Source organism: Melitaea cinxia, chromosome 26 (genome assembly GCF_905220565.1).
Source record: "Melitaea cinxia chromosome 26, ilMelCinx1.1, whole genome shotgun sequence".
Classification (NCBI taxonomy): domain Eukaryota; kingdom Metazoa; phylum Arthropoda; class Insecta; order Lepidoptera; family Nymphalidae; genus Melitaea; species Melitaea cinxia.
In genome coordinates this window covers 1,980,855-2,006,242 of record NC_059419.1, presented here as the reverse complement: position 1 = coordinate 2,006,242, position 25,388 = coordinate 1,980,855, and the positions used below count along the sequence as shown (strand labels likewise).

Genomic DNA, 25,388 nt, shown 5'->3' with positions numbered 1-25,388 from the left:
TCCAGCCCGTCATTTATCAATCTGACACGGTTTACTTAAGTATCATTATGCAAAAAAATTCGAACGTTACTAAATTTGAATTGGTCAATAAGTGGTCGGTCATTGACGGCCTAAGTATCGGAAATTTGTCATCCACTAGACTTCACTCACACTCTTGGCGACAATGGTGTGTTTAGTTACCACAAGCGAAAAAAAAATATGGCTTACGTTTATTAAATACGTTCAGTATTTTCGAAGCTATATGCAGCCAAGCCAAGCCTGTCGTAACAGGCGACTAAGGGATAACACAGTTCCACTACCACAATGGAACTTATAAAGGCGACCGATGGCCGGATAACCATCCAAGTTCTGGCTTTGAAATACACAGGCCGAAGACGGGCAGCAGTGTCTTCGGTGCGACAAAGGCAGCCCTGCGGTCACCAACCCGCCTGCCCAGCGTGGTGACTATAGACAAAACACATGAGTTCACGCCGTTTTTGGCGTGAACTTGGAGAGGCCTATGTCCAGCAGTGAATTGCGATAGGCTGGAGTGTGTGAGCACAGAAGTGGCAGCAGTATAGATGATTAGATGTGAATGTCTTCTAGAAGAACAAGTTACGAGAAACACGTAACTCTTCTCGAGGTCTGACTGTAAATAAATATTAATAAACAATACTTCTAATTTTTATTTTATATATAAAATTATGTACTAATATTTCCAGTTCAAAAGTAAGTGAAAAAAAATCTGTTTATCTGATACATTTTCATAGCCATATCTCTGGATCATTTGTGATGAACATTTAATGTTAAGATAGTTAAAATCTAGAAAAGGATAAAGGATAGAAAATTCTTCTCCGTGAACATGATATTGTTACGAACACACAAAGAAACTAGCGCCATCTAGCGGCAACCATTGAAACCGCACAAAGACAGCGATAGCATGAAACTCTCTACTCAATACTAGATGGCGTTAGAGGAACTACTGTGGAACTATATAGAAGTATAGTCTCGAAAACCGGGTACATGCGCGAACTTTCCAGAATGGTCTGGGCCTCGTTCGGCCGATATAAATAGCCGCAGGTAGGCGAGCGAGTTCAGTTCAGTTTGAGCGATCTTCGAGGCGACTTCAAGAGTGAAAACTAGTGATCAAGAGTGGTACCAGTGAAACCTACGACATTGGCTACGACTGAGGACATCGTTAGTGCTTAGTGTTTGAACCTAGTGCTTTGTGTTGGACCTAGTGCTTGTGAATAAAGTCTTGAAAAGAGTCAGCAGGTCTTTCTCTCCAAATCCTTCGAACCCTAACACGTAACAACTGGTGTCAGAAGTGAGATGCCATTGACTCCGAGAGAAGACTTCAAGGGCGTCAGGACAAGGGCACAACGAGCTGCGGTGGCCACACCTACTGGGGACCAAGCTCCGCCCACCGTGGACCAAGCCCCGCCCACTGACCCCGCCTATCATGTCCCTCCCACTGACCACGCCCCTATGGCCCCGCCTACTCGGGCCCAGGCCCCGCTCACTCAGACTCAGGCCCCGCCCACTCGGACTCAGGCCCCGCCCACTCCGAGTCAGGCCCCCCCCACTTGGGCTCAGGCCCCGCCTACTCAGGCTCAGGCCCGTCCACTTTGTCTCAAGCCCCGCCCACTGGATCCGCCCACCTTACCACGCCCACCAGCGACACCGTAGCTTCTACAGACTCTCAAGTGGCTCTTCAATTAGGAAGTTTAATTAAATTAATGGAGCTGCAAAGGGCTGAAATTCGTGCTTTGCAAGAATCGCAAGAGCAAACAAGTTTAAAATTGCAAGAATCGCAAGAGCAACAAAAAGAGCTCCAAAAAAAACGCTTTGGGCTGTAAAAGATGTTAGTGACGCGGTGACTAAGCTTCGAAAAGATGTCGACGTAGTGGAAGAGCGAGTTATCGGGTTAGGATTGGATGTTGAAAATGTGAAAATCGGCCTCACTGAATTACAGAAGAAAGTAGTGCGCCTTGAAACCATGGGAGCCGCGATGTCTAGTGGAAGTACCGGAGTGGCGCAAAGACCAAGAGTGAAAGTGCCTCCATACGACGGTACTACTCCGTGGAACGCTTATCGTCAACAATTCCAGACGGTTGCTACTGCCAACGGATGGACGGAAGAGCAATGCCTGACCGCTCTTACTGTTGCGCTCAGAGGGCAAGCTTTGTCGGTTCTGGAAGCACTGCCACATACAGGAAACGGGTTCCAAGACTTGATGGAGGCACTTGAATCCTGATACGGGGAGCGACACCTGGAGCACGTGTTCCGTGCCCAACTGCGTGACAGAGTCCAACGCTCAGGAGAAGGACTACAACAATGGGCGTTGGAAATTGAGAAACTCGTCAGGAAGGCACACCCAGGAGCAGACACCAAGATGGTAGACACGAATATTGTTCAAGCATTTGTCGACGGAATCAAAAACCTGGAGGTCAGAGCTGCAGTGAGGCTTCGTCACCATACATCGTTAAAGGAAGCATTGGCGCATGCTTTGGAAGTCGAGGCTGCTCGCCATGACATACGGCAGACCCATAAGATCAACGAGGTCTCTGAGGAAGTCAAGGAGGTTAAGGCTCCTACGAAGAAAAGTTCTGGAGTTATGTGCTACAAGTGCGGCGAAAGGGGTCATCTTCAGCTCAACTGCCCGCAAAAGGAGACCCAGATAGCAAGGATGAAAAGGATCGAGGAACAAATAGAGGAGCTGAAGAAACAAGGGGCTTCGTCCCTTGCACGGGAGCAGGTAAACGAATAAAAGCCAGGACTAAGGGGCGAGTACTGGCTGACGCGGAGGAAGCCCCAATAACTGTTATCTCCCAGGCATGCAGCGGGAATAGTCTTACGATTCAGGGAACTATTAACGGGACGGATTGCAAAATGACTCTAGACACAGGCGCCTCTAGAACAATAGTGAACCCGAAGCTGGTAAAAGCCGCAAGGGAACACAAGAGGAGAATTAACTGTCGGCTTCTTACGGCCTCCGGTCAGCCAATACCCATCCTGGGAGAAATGTCAGTTACGATGTATGTAGGGGGGTCCTCATACTCTCATAACGTTATCGTGGCTGAGATTATGGATGATTGCATCTTGGGTTTGGATTTCATGAAGAAACACAACTGCAGAATTAATGTCACTGACGGAGTTTTCAAGTTTGGTGAAGAAGAAATCTTCATTCTTGGTGGTGCTTGCGGGAAAGTCGCATGTGTAAAGAAAGTCATTATACCTGGAAGATCGGAAGCTCGGGTGTTGGTGAAACTACCGCCAGCTGGAAAGAAAAAGTCAAACAGATGCGTGTTGATCGAAGACACACCTACCAAGACAACGGGGCAAAAACTGATGACGGCGCGAACCCTTGTTAGTGGAAGCAGTAACGCTGTGGTCAAGGTTTTGAACCTTGATGATCGCGAGATCTGCTTGAACAAAGGTGACGTCATTGGAAAATGTGAAGAAGTTGTCTGGATGAAAAAGTGTAGTTCGATGACAGGCGCAGACTTGGCAAAGAGCAACAACTACGAATTAGTGACTGAGCTACTCGATGACTGCAAGAGTAATCTTACTTATTCGCAGAGCATGAAAGCCAAGAAGTTTTTACAGCGCTACGCGAATATCTTCTCCAGTCACGAAGGGGACCTTGGAAGAACGTCGGTGGTCCAGCACAGGATAGATACTGGAAGCGAGAGACCAATTCGTCAACGAGCAAGACGGATACCAATCGCAAAGGAAAGGGAAGTTGAAGGCCTTTTGGAGGACATGAGAAGGAATTAGATTATTGAACCGTCTGCAAGTCCGTGGTGCTCACCTGTTATATTAGTGAAAAAGAAAGATGGTAGCACGAGATTTTGTGTGGACTATAGGCGTCTCAATGATGTCTCTAAGAAGGACAGTTACCCGTTACCTCGAATTGACGACACTTTGGATACCTTGAGTGGCATGAAATGGTTCTCAACCCTAGATCTAAAATCTGGATACTGGCAGGTTGAAATTCATCCAAAAGACAAGGAGAAGACAGCTTTCTCGACCGGTAATGGTTTATGGCAATTTAAAGTCATGCCCTTCGGATTGTGCAATGCACCTGCCACATTCGAGCGACTCATGGAGTGTGTACTGGCAGGCTTAGTTGGAGAGGCTTGCTTAGTCTACTTAGATGATGTCATCATTGTCGGCCGTGACTTCGAGGACCATTTGCAAAACTTGGAGCGAGTTTTCGCTAAAATAGAGGGGGCCAAATTAAAGTTGAACCCGAAAAAGTGTCGTTTATTCAGGAATAAGGTCAGTTATCTCGGCCATGTTATCTCCAGTGATGGAATCCAGACAGACCCGGAGAAACTGGAAGCAGTCCAAAAATGGCCTACCCCTAAGGACAAAACCGAAGTGCGGGCATTCCTCGGACTGTGCTCATACTACAGGCGTTTTGTTAAGGGATTCTCAGAGATAGCCAAGCCATTAAATCGGCTGACAGAAGATAAACGACACTTTAGTTGTGATAGGACTTGTGAAGATTCTTTTCAGAAACTGAAAAAACATCTGTGTGAAACACCAATCCTGGGATATCCACAAACCGAAGGCCGGTTTATAGTCGACACGGATGCAAGCAACACTGCCATTGGAGGGGTGTTATCTCAAAAAACAGGGTGAAAGAGAAGTTGTTATTGCATATTTCAGCAAATCTTTATCCAAGCCAGAGAAAATCTTGGCTGTTGTAAAGACGCTACAACATTTCAACAAATATGTCATCGGCAAACAGTTTTTACTGCGAACTGATCACGCAGCCTTGAAGTGGCTACTGCAATTCAAGAACCCAGAAGGTCAAGGGTAGCTCGATGGATTGAGCAGCTTCAGGAGTACGACTTCAAGGCGGAACACCGCAGCGGAAAAATGCATGGGAATGCCGACGCACTCTCACGAAGGCCGTGTTCGGAAGACTGCAAACATTGTGTTAAACAAGAATCTAATGAAGTAACATTAAAGCTAACAAGAACAAGCCCTTTGGGGGGAGAATGATGCTATGAGGGAAGCTCAAGAAAGAGATGACGACCTTCGGCACATCATCACATGGAAGAAACGGGGTGACGTAAAACCAATCTGGAGTGAGGTTGCACCCACTAGCGCTGTCACAAAGGCGTATTGGGCTTAATGGGACAGTCTGATACTTCAAAACGGAATACTCTACCGGAAATGGGAGAAGAATAACGGCCGAGAGTTCCCCCTTCAGATAATTGTCCCAAGAACCAGATGTTTTACGTGAAATACATGATGGCGTATCAGAAGGTCATCTAGGTGTCAAGAGGACGTTAACAAAAGTGCGAGAACGCTTTTACCGGTTGCATTGTCGAGATGATGTACAGGATTGGTGCCGCAAATGTACTACTTGCGCTGCTGTAAAAGGATCATAGACTAGGAGCCGTGGGAACCTGCGGTTGTATAACGTCGGTGCACCGTGGGAACGAATTGCAGTTGACGTAGCGGGGCCATTTCCTGTAACGGAATCTGGAAACAAGTATTTTATGGTCGTCATGGACTACTTCACCAAATGGCCCGAAGTGTTCGCCATACCAAACCAAGAAGCTACAACAGTCGCTTCTAAGTTAGTCGAAGAAGTGATATGTCGCTTTGGTGTGCCTCTAGAAATCCATTCTGATCAGGGCAGGAACTTCGAATCGCAAGTATTCCAGGAAGTGTGCAGAATTTTGGGCATGCATAAGATGAGGACCACCGCGTACCATCCACAATCTGATGGAATGGTTGAGAGATTTAACCAGACCCTTGAGAGGCATTTGACGAAATTGGTAGACGACAAACAAAAGGATTGGGACAAGGATATACCACTCTTCCTTCTGTCGTACCGAACCGCCGAGCATGAGAGCATAAAAGCTACCCCGGCGTATGTCAATTACGGTAGAGAGTTACGAATACCAGTAGACCTTTTGACTGGAGGGTCACCGGAGGGACCAAATACCTTACAAGACTATGTCAGCGATTTGAGGCAAAAAATGCGCTATATACACGCCTTGGTTCGGGAAAATGGGTTACAGTCAAGCGAGAACATGAAAACCAGATACGACCGGAAATCGAACACGAGCGGCTTCAAGGAAGGGTCACTGGTATGGCTGCATAACCCAACCCGCCGAAAAGGGAAATCTCCAAAGTTGCAGACCAAGTGGGACGGTCCATACAAAGTGGTTACCCGACTGAATGATGTGACTTACAGGATACAAAAGCAACCAAGAGGGACATTCAAAGTGGTACACATAGACCGTCTGCCGCGTTACCATGGCAGTAACAACGATGCTCGGGATGAGCATCTCTAAGAGGGGAGTAGTGTTACGAACACACAAAGAAACTAGCGCCATCTAGCGGCAACCATTGAAACCGCACAAAGACAGCGATAGCATGAAACTCTCTACTCAATACTAGATGGCGTTAGAGGAACTACTGTGGAACTATATAGAAGTATAGTCTCGAAAACCGGGTACATAAGCGAACTTTCCAGAATGGTCTGGGCCTCGTCTCGGCCGATATAAATAGCCGCAGCGAGGCGAGCGGGGCAGTTCAGTTCAGTTTGAGCGATCTTCGAGGCGACTTCAAGAGTGAAAACTAGTGATCAAGAGTGGTACCAGTGAAACCTACGACATTGGCTACGACTGAGGACATCGTTAGTGCTTAGTGTTTGAACCTAGTGCTTTGTGTTGGACCTAGTGCTTGTGAATAAAGTCTTGAAAAGAGTCAGTAGGTATTTCTCTCCAAATCCTTCGAACCCTAACACGTAACAATATTTACAAACGGACGGAGACGCAAGTGATGTTTAGTCAAATAAAAATATCAAGGATATAACAATAAAATAAATTTAAAACACAGTACTTTTATTGGCTTGTGAGATTTACATACTTAAAATCATTGGCTAAATACATTAAAATTGGTTTACAAATCCTTAAGACATTGACACAGATCCATTCAATTATACGATTATAATAATGAGTAGGAAACGTCTACACTTTTTACATTCTACATTTGTTGAAACTAAAAGAATGTTAATTTAAATACCAAACTTAACGGTGGTAGGACACAGCAGGAATTATGCTACTCAGCCCGACCGGGGAAGTACCTCTCGACCTTACAGAAGATCACAGCATATCAAATAAAAATACTCAAATAGTACTGCTTTCAAGCAATGTTATGTTCCTGTGGTGAGTAAGGTGATCAAAGCACTTGGGGGGATTGGGGATAGGATTGGCAACGCGCCTGCGATATTTCTAATGTTGCAGACGTCTATAAGTTACGGTAATCGCTTACCGTCAAGTGAGTCGTCCACTTGTTTGCAGACCTAGTTATATAAAAAAAAAAAAAAACATATTTCTACCGTTATTACCTGCATGATAAATTTTACAATTAATCAAAATACTAGTTTTTGTCGGATTCTTTTTTTTATTTTGTTTGTCTGATTATAAAATCCATAATAATGTCAGGTTACTAATAATTAAAAAATATTAATATTAAGCTTACATCTTCAAGGAATACTGTACCAATTCGATCTATAATAGGTATTCAAAAGAGATTAATTAAGCGATATTGATAAAGTATACAGGTTTAGTAGGCTAACAGTAGTAAAATAATATTTAGATATTTCAAAAACGTGATTTTCCATAATGGTCATCTCCAAATTACAAATTATTTTAACAACATAGCAGACGCTTCTATTGATGGAATGAGTTCGCAGTATTATAAAATAAAGAAATTTCTAAAATAAAAGTGGCCTAAGTTACTCCTTACTATATCAGCTATCTGTCAGTAAAAGTCTCGTCGAAATCGGGCCAGCCGTTTCAGAGATTAGCCGGAACAGACAGTCAGACAGACAGACGGACAAATATTTAAAAAAAATGATATGTAACATTCATATGCATTTAGTAAAAAACAGTTATTTTAATATTACAAACAGACACTCCAATTTTATTTATTTGTATCGATTATAGAAAAGAAGACTAAACTAGTTTTGAAATTAATCTTGTTGTATGAATACTTAAAAATAAAATATCAAAAATCCAAGGACATAGTATGTATTATCTAAATATGATAGGGTGAAATAAAAGTCAAAAACCAAATAGTCGATTTGTTAGATATAGGGAGGCGTATTATAATTTATTGATGTTTATTTTTTTCTTAAATAAAATATAATTTCTTTATAAATGTCATTTAAAACCTAATATATTTAAAACTGTGATCAAGTAATTAAATTAATTAAATGAACTGTGATTATCACAAATTACTGTTACTGTAATTCTGTATCGTATATAATGTTGTGTTACAAAAAAAAAAAAAACAAAGTTTGTATTGTTTGTACAATTTTAAAGTTTGCCCAATTAATATTTGTCAGATGTAATAAGTGAAAACTTAATTGGCTTATAAATTTTCTAGTTTAATATGTGTAATTGTTGTTCATATGTGTAATTGCAAGATGTATGTTTTCTTCATAAATAAAATAAAAAATAAAATAAATGTCATAAGTGTCGCTTAAAACTTATTATAATACTAATCAATATGTTTAAAAGTGTCAATTTTTATATTAAAATAATTATTGCTACATTACAATAACACAAAGTGTAACTGAAACTTAAATAATAATAATCAATAATAAACATTTTAGTGTGCCTTAAAATATTTTGCATAAAAACATCTTCAGTATAAGTTTTCGTAGTTAAAATAGGTTTTAAGACTGACTTGAATTTTTAGTGGACTTTGTAATAATAGGTATCAATATATTACGACTGTTCATTAATAATCTCAATCCACTTTTTATCACACTTAAGCTTGTCATTGGTAAGTTGTTTTTTATTATTATTAAAATATAAAACTATCAGATACATTTCCTCATGTGTAAATGTATTATCACACACATGAAAGTTTAATAAAGTTTCGTTAATCCGAAAAACCTTTTTAACTACGAACACTCATACTTACATAGTAATAGATACATCGGAGAAAGACAAAACGTACAACAGACAAGTAGTACATTTGATATTCGGGATTAATTATTGTTAATGCGAGTTATTTAAGTGTCCAAAATCCAAAAAAAAAAAATATGCTCGTATATAGGTAGTAGTGAAAGAGGAAACAGAAAGTAGGAGGTAATAAGTAGTGAATGATGCTGAATAACTAGTGATATGCCAGACCATAAATAGAGGAGTTTAGCGAATTAACTTACAAATTCGATTCAAATCATCACTTTTACGTGATATAAGGAAAAAATTACTTTGTAAATAATTAATAAAAAAAGATATGTTTATGTAAATGTGGAATGATTATTGAATGTGAATGATTTAATTAGTTAATCTGTGAAGTGTGAATGAAAGGAAGAATGGGTGAAAGAGATAGCGGATGTTCGGTCATGATAGATTTGAATCGAGAGAGGGTTGACGAGCGAGCGGGTACACGGTGATTTAGGTATAATTTTAGTAAAATAAATGTGTTAAAGTGATACTTCGTTTCATTGCTGGTATCCTCAATCCCAAATATATGTCAAAATTGTATAATTGATTGATTGATAAGTGTATAATGGGTTACAGTTGTGCCAGCGAAGCACCGTTGTTACCGCCAGTGTAACGAAGTAGAGAATACACGAAGGAGATCAACGAATTTCATAATTCCTTATCGTTTTAATATTTCTACGATGTACATTGTCATTATTTATTTACATTGTCAAAAATTATATCAAAGAATACCAACTATAAAAGACGATTTTAAAAATAATCTTATCAGCTAGTGCCTTTTAGGCGAAATTTTCTAATACCCGATTCCAATATCCATAAAACGATTAGTTTGATTACGAACGACGGTTCGTTCAACAAAACGGAATAATTTTTTGAATATAGGAACCAGTATATAATAAAATAAAATGTCAATAATACTTTGAAGTCAACGTTTAAGCGTCGCACCGTTTGTGTTACACACAGTCAAATATTAATAAAACAATGCCTAAAAGACAAAATAAAGAGTTCTAAAAACATTTTCCATAGCAGACAGTAAAAATCAAATAAATATATGATATTTTAAAAATTCTACAGTATATTTTTTTTGTATAAAATATAATTTATCTAATTCAGACTCTAGGTCACCCAAGTTTTATTTGAATTTCTGGACAAAGATTAGTAATAATTGACAAAAGTTTTTAGACAAATCAGAACACCGAGAAGATACATTCAGTACTTAATTGTCTGGATTTTTTACTTTTCAGAACTATGCACAAAGATTTGTCACACATTATCTAACATTTATATAACTCTTATGTACCACACATTACAATACATATACATTTTAGAAGGTATATCCCACTTGCACCCTATGTTTTCTACAATAATAATTAAATTTGGTACATCAATAATTCTAACCCAACAGATCCAGACTTTTTAACTATTAACTTAGAGTTACATACATTGGTGCCCAATCTTTCAGCAATATTTCGGGCAACTACCGTCGGATTGCTATACCAAAAAAACGATTCGTTTTGGTAATTTAATTTATAAAACGTCTTATTCGAAATTTAACGGATCGTTTGCAAAACGAACAGTTTTCTGAATATATCAATCCGACTTTAATTTTTCTTTTTCTTTAGTAGTCTGCTCACAGTGAGGTCGAGGTGACAGACTTTAATCCACGTACAAGTATCGTCGGGGAGAGATCCCTTGTAAACTCGTCTAATACCTGAAAAAAGAAATTTTTAGGAATTTTGTGAGTAAACCCAAAAAAACTACTTGAAACAGTAAAAGACCAACCTTAATCTATATAGTTTATGTGCATCACAAACATATTACAAACAAAGCATAAAGATCAACAGACAATGAAGTATATATGTTATTCGACCCTTTTTAATCGCTCAGTAACATGGTTTTATTGATAAAAGATCCACCGAAACTAATTTATGTAAATATTTAGATATAATTTTAGACTCTATTAATAAAGGCTTTCAGGTCGACGCCGTGTATACTGATTACTCTTAAAGCCTTTGATAAAATTTCCCATTCATTGTTAATTTATAAAATAGAGCGCATCGGTAAACATGGCGACCTCCTCAGGTGGCTGTCATCATATCTTAGGGATCGTTCTCAAGCGGTTGCTGTCAAAGGGTTCTCATCTTGCTTCGTTCCCATTACGTCTGGTGTGCCTCAGGGCTCACATCTCGGTCCTCTTCTATTTAACATCTTTATAAATGATGTTTTGGAATGTTTTCGTCACTCTAGCGTTTTATTATATGCTGATGACACTAAAATTTTTACTAGAATAAAATCTATTCAGGATTGCATACGTTTACAGGTGAATTTAAATGCTCTCAATGAGTATTGTTTGGACAATAAGCTATTTTTAAATGTTAGTAAATGCTGCATTATCTCTTTTAGTTGGAAGAAAGCAACTATTCAATATAACTATAGGATTAATAATTCAATCCTTAATAGAGTGACCGAGGTGAGAGATTTGGGTGTCTTTTTGGGCAGCCAGTTGCTTTTCCGATCACATTTTGAGAAGCCAAGGCGTACAAAATGTTGGGTTTCTTGATTCGCCAAACAGCTGATTTTAAAGCTATCAATACTTTTCTTATTCTATACAATGCACTCGTAAGATCGCATCTAGAATATGCTTCTGTTACATGGAACCCGCAATATGACAAATATAAGCATATGCTTCAAAGTATTCAAGATAAATTCTGTAAGCTACTCAAATATAAGTTTAAGACATCCCCACCTAGAACATTAATAGCCCTTGAAGCTCGACGTGAACACCGTGATATCATTTTTCTGTATAAGATTTTAAATAACCAAATTGATTCACCATATTTATTAAATGAAATATCCTTCAATTGTCCTAAATATAATCCGCGATCAAACCGAACTTATACATTTGCTATTCCATTCTGCAGAACCAATTATGCTTTGAATCGATTTGTCGTTAGGGCCTGCAGACTGTATAATAATAATATGCTAGACATTTTTCATTTAAAACCTAATATATTTAAAACTGTCATCAAGCAATTAGCTCTGCTCCTTCTTCCTACATAAGGAAAGAGGACTATGCCCAGTAGTGGGATATTACAGGCTGAAACGAGAAGCGAGATCAAGCAATTAAATTAATTAAATGAACTGTGATTGTCACAAAATACTGTTACTGTAATTCTGTATCGTATATAATGTTGTGTTACAAAAAAAAAACAAAGTTTGTATTGTTTGTACAATTTTAAAGTTTGCCCAATTAATATTTGTCAGAAGTAATAAGTGAAAACTTAATTGGCTTATGAATTTTCTAGTTTGTAAGAATCATATGTGTAATTACAAGCTGTATGTTTTCTTCATAAATAAAAAATAAAATAAAAATGTAAATGTACCAGCTTTAGGGCTTGTTTTATCAATTGTGGATAACGATATTTGACGGATGACGGCATCCAACAGTAAAAAGTTTTTCATATATTGACATTTCTTTTCTACCATCGAATACCATTAATGAGATATTCGCAAATATGAATCTTTTGTAGTTTATTAATTGAGGAGAAACAAGTCCCCGAGGAGGGAGTTTCCGAGGAGGGAGGTGACCGTAGTGTTCAAAGGAGCCTCTCGGAGGTCACTTATGCGACAGGCCCTAGAGTTTGGGCAAACGCCGGCGGGATCGCGGAAGTGCTCAGCGGCCCAGTGGTCCTGCCCCAGGCGAGAGGAGGAATGCCGCAGGAGTTTTAGTCCGTGCGAATCGAACATAATCCGCGTCTACCCCAGGCCGTGGGTATCCGTTAAGGGATTTCCCCTGGGTCAAAAAAAACGAGAAACATGTCCTATTTTTTATTTTTTAAGTCTATTCGTAACTTATATGGAAGATTTCTAAGCATTTTTGAATATCATATCAAAAATTGACCGTTCCAGCGGTGATCGAACCCGCGTCTCCGACTGACCGTGTCGGCGCTCTACCCAATTAAACTATGGAACGATGTACCCGTTAAATCGAAATTTTTGATATGATGTTTAAGCGAACCGTGGCGATAAACTTTATCCACAACTAATGAAACCGCCCTGTTGATAAGTGACCTATACTTATTGAACCGTACCGCCAAATAATGGTCGCAGATAGCCTCATCTTCGGTCGGAGTGGGAGACAGTTTGGGAGGCTGTGGCAGCTGAACAAACGTCACTGCCGTACCTTCCTCGCAGCGAGATTTGATTATCCTGTTCACTCTGATAAAAAATGGATTTTATTACTTACACTAATACTTACAAGTATACCAATACCGCCCTACTACATTTTTTTATACGACTAAGTTGGTAAAGGGGTAGGGGGTTGGGCAAGGGTACCTGATGGTATGAGGTTATCGTAGTCTATACCTGTAACACCAGAGTCGCAAGCGAGTTGCCAACCTTACCCCCCCCCCCCCTCTCATCATCTGGTCACCATACTCACCACAGGAACACAACACTACTTGAGAGAAATACTATTTGGATACAAGTTTATCTAAGTCTTCCCATATTTGGTTGCTCCAAACTTTAATCGGAATACGATTAAAAATATAATTCTTCTCGGTGAACACTGGTCCCTAATAAAAATAAAGCTACGGTAAAGTATATTTCCTTTTCTTATCCTGTTTTAGTATATCAATAAATCATGTCTCTAAATTTAAAATATAATAAATCCACAAAAACGTAAATATTGACTGATCACAGTAATTAGAATTCATCACTTCAGCCTAATACGGTCCACGGCTGGACATAGGCCTCCACAACTTCGCACCAAAAATAGCATGAGCTCATGTATTTTTCCCATAGTCACCACGCTTGGCAGGCGGGTTGGTGACCGCAGGGCTGGCTTTGTCGCACCGAAGACGCTGCTGCCCCTCTTCCGTCCGTGTATTTGAAAGCCAGCAGTTGGATGGTTATCCCGCCATCGGTCGACTTTTTAAGTTCCAATGTGATAGTGGAACTGTGTTATCCCTTAGTCGCCTCTTACGACACCCACGGGAAGAGAGGGGGTGGCTATGTTCTTACTGCCGTAACCACACAGCACATTACAATTAGCTTTCATAATAAATTGAGCCTTACCTTTGTAAATAGCCCATCGGCACTCGCCGATATATGCTGTTTTCGTCTAAACTCGTGTCCGAGCTTCGATAGAAGTCCTCACCTAGCTTCGGCCAATCATTTACCTGAAGGAGAAATGGGATTTTTACTAACTCGTAACAATATGTAATTATACGTAATTTTTTTGGGATCCTTTTAATCTAGAATAATTTTATTTCACTTATATAATTAACAAATGCGACATTTTCAAAATTTGCTAACATTATTGTACAATCATATTTAAATGTAAATAATTGTAAAAATATGTATTACTATTTGATTAATTAGGCGAGCGTCAGTATTGTAAATGCCGTGCCCATCTGTAATCCCAAATAGAGATTCAGGTCGAATTTCCGTAAATATTTCGGGCTGGATGAATGCGGATGGTATAGGAGAATTGTGCTCTCTACCTCCTCGAACGACGGCTGTAAATTATATGGACGTACGTTCAGAATGCCATGCTACCGACAGTCCGTAATGTTTACCCGGAGAACGAAGTGCCACAATTTGATTTTGTTCAAGATAATTGTGCAATTCATAATGCTAGAATCGTAAGAGCCTGGTTTCGTTTAAACACTGACGTAAGGGTAATTCTGTGACCCTCAAGATCACCGGATCTCAACCAGATAGAAAATCTTTGGAGTCTTATGGTCCCACGATGGTCGCATCAAAATGAAAGAACCAACAAACTATTATTAGTCACTGTAATTCTATTTTGGAGGAAATACAGGGAACCGATATCTGCTCAGGGCTTGTTGGTTCAATGAGGTCTCGTCTTTTAGAGGTTATAGAAGCCAATGGCGGTTACACCCGTTTCTAAATTTTAAATTTGGTTACCATATGACTATGTTTATGTTTATGTTTTTTATATTAACGCCCTGTTTCCGAATGGCTGATCAAAGCAAAAATTAACAAATCATCTGTCAAATCTCTTGTTAAGTATCAAATATCAATCATTCATTACAGCCTATACAGTCCACTGCTGGACATAGGCCTCCACAAGTTTACGCCAAAAATAACGTGAACTCATGTGTTTTGCCCATAGTCACCACGCTGGGCAGGCGGGTTGGTGACCGCAGTACTGGCTTGTCGCACCGAAGACGCTGCTGCCCGTCTTCGGCCTGTGTATTTTTTAAAGCCAGCAGTTGGATGGTTATCCCGCCATCGGTCGGCTTCTTAAGTTCCAAGGTAGTTGTGGAACCTTGTTATCCCTTAGTCGCCTCTTACGACACCCACGGGAAGAGAGGGAGTGGCTAAATTCTTTAGTGCCGTAGCCACACAGCACATCAAATATCAAATAAGTTGCTAAAAGCTTGGTTAAACTACTTAATTTAATCAACCTGTCAGTTGACATAGCTATCAAATTTGACTCTGGTATCGTATGTTAACCGCCATCAAACGTCTGTCAAATACTCGGTCAACTAATCCGTGTATATCGGCGAATTAACTTAAGGAAAACAATTATTTTCTATGTGAATCTACATTTTGTTTCTTTAAAGGTATGTAAAACATATTTATAACCAAGTGTTATATATGTAATATACGTTTTTTCTTATAAAAGTCTACATTTTTATCTTGTTAAACTAAAATTCTTTGTTCTTTGTTGTAGGTTATACAGATATCTATTATTATCACCAAGAAGATACTGGTCAAAGTTCAATAATAAATGAAAACACTTCTGTGTGGTCATCATCATTATTGACACATTTTAATTGTTAAGTTTTAAATTTTATAAGTAACAATATATAAACCATAGGGAATTTAAAAAAAGGTCATAAAAAATAATTTATTTAAATTTCAGTCGTAAATATATATATTTATATCTAAATATACATTTATAGAAACAATTTAAAAAATACGTATAATTACTTAATAACTAGAATTTAAAACAAGCTATTATAATTTACTACTTACTTTTTCATATTTTCATATTCCTTCTGTTTAATTTTTTTTCTAGATCTAATAACTAATGTTTTTTTTTTTCAGTCTATATTTTGATAATTTAATTTTTTCTTCTAAAGATGCACTCTTCATCTTTTTTTCATAATATTGTTTTTTTTTTTTCTAAATATATTATTGTTTTTAGGAACTATTTTCTTTTTTGTATCTTCGTTTATATGATGCTTTATTGGATGTATCAGTATTATCAGATTTATTAAATAATATCACAACTAACAGTTTCTGTAGGTTTTATACATCACAAATATATAAAATAATATTTAATTATAATGTTACATGATCACATGTTACAAAGCGAATGTCAAATCAAACTAATCGAGGATTAGTTAATTTTGCTGTTAATAACGTTTCAGCAACTCAAATTGATTTGACAGCCGTGTTAAATCTAAAAGCCGATTAGTAGACCTATACGGCAATAGAAGTTGTCAGATCAATCTGCAAGCGAAACTAATCTTTATCACTTATGAATCTGCAAGCGGCATTCAACCTTAGGGTGGTACACCACTTTCTAGGCCGAGGGTACATATTTTATATATAAAATTCTCGTGTCACAATGTTGGTAACCATACTCCTCCGAAGAGGCTGGACCGATTTCTATGAAATTTTGTGTACGTATCGGATAGGTCTGAGAATCAGCCAACATCTATTTTTCATACCCCTAAGCTATAAGGGGGGAGGGTATTAAGAGGGTTAATGACACATGGCAAAACAACGTTTGCGGGGTCAGCTAGTATATTTATCAAGTTCCATAGTGTGGCACTTAGTGTAGGCATTGTCTCATTTTATGTTCAAGTTTTCAACTTTGAAAAAGATGCTCATAATAAAAAACACCGTGCATAAATAGCAAAATTTAAGAAAACGTAACAATTATTTTAGACAGTTCACAGGACTGAACGTCTGTAGGGTCACCTGGTACATACATAAATAGAAATGGTATGGGTAAATTTGACCAATATCAATCATTAGAACAAATCCCTTCTAATATTCTAATCATTAATAAATAAAATCTCCGAAGCCACCCTTAATATATATCAATACTCACGATGTGTGTGGAAGCGCTGATGCGTAATAATTTAAGTAACTCTTCAAGTCGCTGCTGCGTCGGCCGGCCGGGGGTCAGCGAGGGTAGTCCAGCGTCCGGCACCGACTCAGTGCTGAGTGTACGTCCGGAATCTGGGGAGAATGGCATTTTAAATTTATGTTTCGTAACAAACTATAGCTGTTCGTATTTTTTATTGATTTAACTTGGTGTCAACGCGTATGATTACCGGGGACGCCTAGATGGGAATTGCGGAAAACCGGGATATTTGGCGCGAGCTTGGGGAGGCCTATGTCTAGCAGTGGACTGCGACAGACTTTTTTTGGTATCGCAGGGGAACCCATTTACGGGTGATATCCAGAATGCCCGGGTAGGCAATTACTACCCCCGAGCGCACGACCGAGCTGGAGAGCGAACACTCTGACACTGACACTCTACACTCTACACTGTACACTGACCGTGCGCGGCGACGACGTGCACGCGCAGGCGCAGGTGCTGCCAGCCGCGCGCCGAGCGCACGACGGCGGCGAGCTGGAGAGCGAACACTCTGACACTGACACTCTACACTCTACACTGTACACTGACCGTGCGCGGCGACGACGTGCACGCGCAGGCGCAGGTGCTGCCAGCCGCGCGCCGAGCGCACGACGGCGGCGAGCTGGAGAGCGAACACTCTGACACTGACACTCTACACTCTACACTGTACACTGACCGTGCGCGGCGACGACGTGCACGCGCAGGCGCAGGTGCTGCCAGCCGCGCGCCGAGCGCACGACGGCGGCGAGCTGGAGAGCGAACACTCTGACACTGACACTCTACACTCTACACTGTACACTGACCGTGCGCGGCGACGACGTGCACGCGCAGGCGCAGGTGCTGCCAGCCGCGCGCCGAGCGCACGACGGCGGCGAGCTGGAGAGCGAACACTCTGACACTGACACTCTACACTCTACACTGTACACTGACCGTGCGCGGTGACGACGTGCACGCGCAGGCGCAGGTGCTGCCAGCCGCGCGCCGAGCGCACGACGGCGGCGAGCTGGAGAGCGAACACTCTGACACTGACACTCTACACTCTACACTGTACACTGACCGTGTGCGGCGACGACGTGCACGCGCAGGCGCAGGTGCTGCCAGCCGCGCGCCGAGCGCACGACGGCGGCGAGCTGGAGAGCGAACACTCTGACACTGACACTCTACACTCTACACTGTACACTGACCGTGCGCGGCGACGACGTGCACGCGCAGGCGCAGGTGCTGCCAGCCGCGCGCCGAGCGCACGACGGCGGCGAGCTGGAGAGCGAACACTCTGACACTGACACTCTACACTCTACACTGTACACTGACCGTGCGCGGCGACGACGTGCACGCGCAGGCGCAGGTGCTGCCAGCCGCGCGCCGAGCGCACGACGGCGGCGAGCTGGAGAGCGAACACTCTGACACTGACACTCTACACTCTACACTGTACACTGACCGTGCGCGGCGACGACGTGCACGCGCAGGCGCAGGTGCTGCCAGCCGCGCGCCGAGCGCACGACGGCGGCGAGCTGGAGAGCGAACACTCTGACACTGACACTCTACACTCTACACTGTACACTGACCGTGCGCGGCGACGACGTGCACGCGCAGGCGCAGGTGCTGCCAGCCGCGCGCCGAGCGCACGACGGCGGCGAGCTGGAGAGCGAACACTCTGACACTGACACTCTACACTCTACACTGTACACTGACCGTGCGCGGCGACGACGTGCACGCGCAGGCGCAGGTGCTGCCAGCCGCGCGCCGAGCGCACGACGGCGGCGAGCTGGAGAGCGAACACTCTGACACTGACACTCTACACTCTACACTGTACACTGACCGTGCGCGGCGACGACGTGCACGCGCAGGCGCAGGTGCTGCCAGCCGCGCGCCGAGCGCACGACGGCGGCGAGCTGGAGAGCGAACACTCTGACACTGACACTCTACACTCTACACTGTACACTGACCGTGCGCGGCGACGACGTGCACGCGCAGGCGCAGGTGCTGCCAGCCGCGCGCCGAGCGCACGACGGCGGCGAGCTGGAGAGCGAACACTCTGACACTGACACTCTACACTCTACACTGTACACTGACCGTGCGCGGCGACGACGTGCACGCGCAGGCGCAGGTGCTGCCAGCCGCGCGCCGAGCGCACGACGGCGGCGAGCTGGAGAGCGAACACTCTGACACTGACACTCTACACTCTACACTGTACACTGACCGTGCGCGGCGACGACGTGCACGCGCAGGCGCAGGTGCTGCCAGCCGCGCGCCGAGCGCACGACGGCGGCGAGCTGGAGAGCGAACACTCTGACACTGACACTCTACACTCTACACTGTACACTGACCGTGCGCGGCGACGACGTGCACGCGCAGGCGCAGGTGCTGCCAGCCGCGCGCCGAGCGCACGACGGCGGCGAGCTGGAGAGCGAACACTCTGACACTGACACTCTACACTCTACACTGTACACTGACCGTGCGCGGCGACGACGTGCACGCGCAGGCGCAGGTGCTGCCAGCCGCGCGCCGAGCGCACGACGGCGGCGAGCTGGAGAGCGAACACTCTGACACTGACACTCTACACTCTACACTGTACACTGACCGTGCGCGGCGACGACGTGCACGCGCAGGCGCAGGTGCTGCCAGCCGCGCGCCGAGCGCACGACGGCGGCGAGCTGGAGAGCGAACACTCTGACACTGACACTCTACACTCTACACTGTACACTGACCGTGCGCGGCGACGACGTGCACGCGCAGGCGCAGGTGCTGCCAGCCGCGCGCCGAGCGCACGACGGCGGCGAGCTGGAGAGCGAACACTCTGACACTGACACTCTACACTCTACACTGTACACTGACCGTGCGCGGCGACGACGTGCACGCGCAGGCGCAGGTGCTGCCAGCCGCGCGCCGAGCGCACGACGGCGGCGAGCTGGAGAGCGAACACTCTGACACTGACACTCTACACTCTACACTGTACACTGACCGTGCGCGGCGACGACGTGCACGCGCAGGCGCAGGTGCTGCCAACCGCGCGCCGAGCGCACGACGGCGGCGAGCTGGAGAGCGAACACTCTGACACTGACACTCTACACTCTACACTGTACACTGACCGTGTGCGGCGACGACGTGCACGCGCAGGCGCAGGTGCTGCCAGCCGCGCGCCGAGCGCACGACGGCGGCGAGCTGGAGAGCGAACACTCTGACACTGACACTCTACACTCTACACTGTACACTGACCGTGCGCGGCGACGACGTGCACGCGCAGGCGCAGGTGCTGCCAGCCGCGCGCCGAGCGCACGACGGCGGCGAGCTGGAGAGCGAACACTCTGACACTGACACTCTACACTCTACACTGTACACTGACCGTGCGCGGCGACGACGTGCACGCGCAGGCGCAGGTGCTGCCAGCCGCGCGCCGAGCGCACGACGGCGGCGAGCTGGAGAGCGAACACTCTGACACTGACACTCTACACTCTACACTGTACACTGACCGTGCGCGGCGACGACGTGCACGCGCAGGCGCAGGTGCTGCCAGCCGCGCGCCGAGCGCACGACGGCGGCGAGCTGGAGAGCGAACACTCTGACACTGACACTCTACACTCTACACTGTACACTGACCGTGCGCGGCGACGACGTGCACGCGCAGGCGCAGGTGCTGCCAGCCGCGCGCCGAGCGCACGACGGCGGCGAGCTGGAGAGCGAACACTCTGACACTGACACTCTACACTCTACACTGTACACTGACCGTGCGCGGCGACGACGTGCACGCGCAGGCGCAGGTGCTGCCAGCCGCGCGCCGAGCGCACGACGGCGGCGAGCTGGAGAGCGAACACTCTGACACTGACACTCTACACTCTACACTGTACACTGACCGTGCGCGGCGACGACGTGCACGCGCAGGCGCAGGTGCTGCCAGCCGCGCGCCGAGCGCACGACGGCGGCGAGCTGGAGAGCGAACACTCTGACACTGACACTCTACACTCTACACTGTACACTGACCGTGCGCGGCGACGACGTGCACGCGCAGGCGCAGGTGCTGCCAGCCGCGCGCCGAGCGCACGACGGCGGCGAGCTGGAGAGCGAACACTCTGACACTGACACTCTACACTCTACACTGTACACTGACCGTGCGCGGCGACGACGTGCACGCGCAGGCGCAGGTGCTGCCAGCCGCGCGCCGAGCGCACGACGGCGGCGAGCTGGAGAGCGAACACTCTGACACTGACACTCTACACTCTACACTGTACACTGACCGTGCGCGGCGACGACGTGCACGCGCAGGCGCAGGTGCTGCCAGCCGCGCGCCGAGCGCACGACGGCGGCGAGCTGGAGAGCGAACACTCTGACACTGACACTCTACACTCTACACTGTACACTGACCGTGCGCGGCGACGACGTGCACGCGCAGGCGCAGGTGCTGCCAGCCGCGCGCCGAGCGCACGACGGCGGCGAGCTGGAGAGCGAACACTCTGACACTGACACTCTACACTCTACACTGTACACTGACCGTGCGCGGCGACGACGTGCACGCGCAGGCGCAGGTGCTGCCAGCCGCGCGCCGAGCGCACGACGGCGGCGAGCTGGAGAGCGAACACTCTGACACTGACACTCTACACTCTACACTGTACACTGACCGTGCGCGGCGACGACGTGCACGCGCAGGCGCAGGTGCTGCCAGCCGCGCGCCGAGCGCACGACGGCGGCGAGCTGGAGAGCGAACACTCTGACACTGACACTCTACACTCTACACTGTACACTGACCGTGCGCGGCGACGACGTGCACGCGCAGGCGCAGGTGCTGCCAGCCGCGCGCCGAGCGCACGACGGCGGCGAGCTGGAGAGCGAACACTCTGACACTGACACTCTACACTCTACACTGTACACTGACCGTGCGCGGCGACGACGTGCACGCGCAGGCGCAGGTGCTGCCAGCCGCGCGCCGAGCGCACGACGGCGGCGAGCTGGAGAGCGAACACTCTGACACTGACACTCTACACTCTACACTGTACACTGACCGTGCGCGGCGACGACGTGCACGCGCAGGCGCAGGTGCTGCCAGCCGCGCGCCGAGCGCACGACGGCGGCGAGCTGGAGAGCGAACACTCTGACACTGACACTCTACACTCTACACTGTACACTGACCGTGCGCGGCGACGACGTGCACGCGCAGGCGCAGGTGCTGCCAGCCGCGCGCCGAGCGCACGACGGCGGCGAGCTGGAGAGCGAACACTCTGACACTGACACTCTACACTCTACACTGTACACTGACCGTGCGCGGCGACGACGTGCACGCGCAGGCGCAGGTGCTGCCAGCCGCGCGCCGAGCGCACGACGGCGGCGAGCTGGAGAGCGAACACTCTGACACTGACACTCTACACTCTACACTGTACACTGACCGTGCGCGGCGACGACGTGCACGCGCAGGCGCAGGTGCTGCCAGCCGCGCGCCGAGCGCACGACGGCGGCGAGCTGGAGAGCGAACACTCTGACACTGACACTCTACACTCTACACTGTACACTGACCGTGCGCGGCGACGACGTGCACGCGCAGGCGCAGGTGCTGCCAGCCGCGCGCCGAGCGCACGACGGCGGCGAGCTGGAGAGCGAACACTCTGACACTGACACTCTACACTCTACACTGTACACTGACCGTGCGCGGCGACGACGTGCACGCGCAGGCGCAGGTGCTGCCAGCCGCGCGCCGAGCGCACGACGGCGGCGAGCTGGAGAGCGAACACTCTGACACTGACACTCTACACTCTACACTGTACACTGACCGTGCGCGGCGACGACGTGCACGCGCAGGCGCAGGTGCTGCCAGCCGCGCGCCGAGCGCACGACGGCGGCGAGCTGGAGAGCGAACACTCTGACACTGACACTCTACACTCTACACTGTACACTGACCGTGCGCGGCGACGACGTGCACGCGCAGGCGCAGGTGCTGCCAGCCGCGCGCCGAGCGCACGACGGCGGCGAGCTGGAGAGCGAACACTCTGACACTGACACTCTACACTCTACACTGTACACTGACCGTGCGCGGCGACGACGTGCACGCGCAGGCGCAGGTGCTGCCAGCCGCGCGCCGAGCGCACGACGGCGGCGAGCTGGAGAGCGAACACTCTGACACTGACACTCTACACTCTACACTGTACACTGACCGTGCGCGGCGACGACGTGCACGCGCAGGCGCAGGTGCTGCCAGCCGCGCGCCGAGCGCACGACGGCGGCGAGCTGGAGAGCGAACAGCGCGCGCACCGTGAAGGGCTCCTCGCGGGACGGCACCATCAGCTCCACCAGCCACACGTCGATATACTTCAGAGCGACCGATCTCCTGCCGAAGGAAATTAACGACGTAAATTAACGACGTATTCGACAAATCTGGAAAGCTTAACGGAATATTCAATATATTATAGTTAAAAAGCGTCAGATTTTTTTTAAGTTAAGTTCTGTAAAATTCACATACGAAGGAACGATAAATCCCCGGTCCAAATTATTTCCAAGGAAGCGGATTTAAACAAGATAGTTTAGTATGTAGTTTGCATTGTTTAATTATATATAAGATTTTCTATTCATATTTCGCATCAGGAAATTATTTGCATAATTTTTCAATATTGTTTGTCATCACAATCATTTTTTATGTTATACTCATTATTATTAGTTTGAATATAATTTTTTATCATAGTTTGAGAATTGCATGCTTAGTTGTCTGTCGGACGCACGGCTATTGTCCTATACTATCATTAAAGACGGAATTGCAAAGTATACGTCTATCGCATTCATACTTATTAATTCGCTTATCCTACTTTATGCAGCCAACTTACTACCCGCTATACGTATCTGCTAACTTAAAAGTTGAATATTTAATTCTCATTGTTTATTTTTTACCTACCCACACATCACCGTATAATTTACTAATTCACTATAAGTTTGTATACAATTGCTATTACTTTACACGGGTATCTTAGATATTACGCTTAATAATATGAATTACACAAATTCACTTAAAATTTATTATCAAAACGTCAGGGGACTTCGCACAAAAACTTCTATTTTTTACCGTAATTTATGCTTAAGTTCCTATGATGTTATAATGATCACAGAAACTTGGCTCCTGGACAGTGTATTGGATACGGAATTATTTGATGGGCGCTATATTGTTTTTCGTCGGGATCGTGATTATAAGTCGCTGGATCAAACCAGGGGGGGTGGGGTATTGATTGCCGTCCGTCACGGCCTGCGGGCTAGTCCTAAACCTGAATTTCACTCTAGTGCGGAAGACCTTTGGATAACAATCCCGTTAAAGATACGTGGTGCTGCTCAGGGTAACCTTCACGTAGGTATATTATACCTTTGCAACCAAAACTTAGGACTGTCGTTTTCTCAACAGTTACAAAATTATTTCTGTTCCGTAAACCGATTACTTACAAAATTTCCTAATGACCGGTATCTTATAGTAGGTGACTTTAACCTTAGCGGAATAGCTTGGATTCCGTCAGCGGATGGTGATCATTCTCTTGTTCCCAGTAATTATTCTACTGAAAGTGAGACATTATTTATAGACGAAATACATTCTTTAAACTTGAAACAATACAATGGAATTTTAAACAAATTTGGAAAAATACTAGACTTAGTATTATGTAGTATCTCTGTCACAGTACTAGATGCTTCTAGTGAGGCCCTTGTACCTATCGATCATCACCACGGTGCATTGACAATCGATTTGGCGTCTGTCTGTGAGTCTGTACTGGGACATGGTAGTTATAAAAAGTATTTATATTTTCGTGCTAATTATGATGAAATTAACTCGGAATTATCTAGTGTCAATTGGCACCAAACTTTCTCATCAATGACGTTTAATGAATCCATTGCCTATTTTTATGCTGTAATTGACTCAGTACGCGAAAAATACATACCTACAAAATGGTCTGGTAACAAAAAATACCCCAAATGGTATTCGCGGTCACTAGTTAAAGTCCTTAAAGAAAAAGCCAAATACCATCGGAAGTTTAAAGCGTACGGAAACAGGTGTGACGAGGAATCCTTTAAATTATTACGAGTTACTGCTAAACATATGGAAAAAGATTGCTTTGATCGTTACATTCGATCTATTGAAGATTCAATTATGGAAAACCCAAAATATTTTTGGTCTTATTATAAATCTAAATCAAAATCATCCGCCATTCCTAACATGCTAGAATATAATAATAATATATATCACACTGGCGAGTCTATATGCAACGCCTTTTCTTCTTATTTCTATTCAAATTTTTTAACACCAGGTACTTCTTGTGATTATCATTCCCCCG

General features: G+C 45.3%; 1 protein-coding gene and 1 long non-coding RNA gene across 2 annotated transcripts in view; one reads left to right on the top strand and one right to left on the bottom strand.

The window, feature by feature from the left end:
- The first annotated feature begins 274 nt into the window (after positions 1-274).
- LOC123666501 lies at positions 275-15,534 on the top strand. Its single transcript, XR_006745256.1, has 3 exons — positions 275-384; positions 4,106-4,110; positions 15,523-15,534. It is a non-coding gene; the product is annotated as an uncharacterized LOC123666501 (long non-coding RNA).
- LOC123666500 (solute carrier family 12 member 9) overlaps positions 10,084-25,388 on the bottom strand; it is a 42,952-nt gene continuing 27,647 nt past the window's right edge. Inside the window, 5 exon segments of the mRNA XM_045600586.1 lie at positions 10,084-10,686; positions 13,067-13,193; positions 14,052-14,155; positions 17,071-17,182; positions 23,216-23,413. Of these exon segments, the coding sequence (XP_045456542.1) occupies positions 10,606-10,686; positions 13,067-13,193; positions 14,052-14,155; positions 17,071-17,182; positions 23,216-23,413 (622 nt within the window). The 3' untranslated portion in view covers positions 10,084-10,605.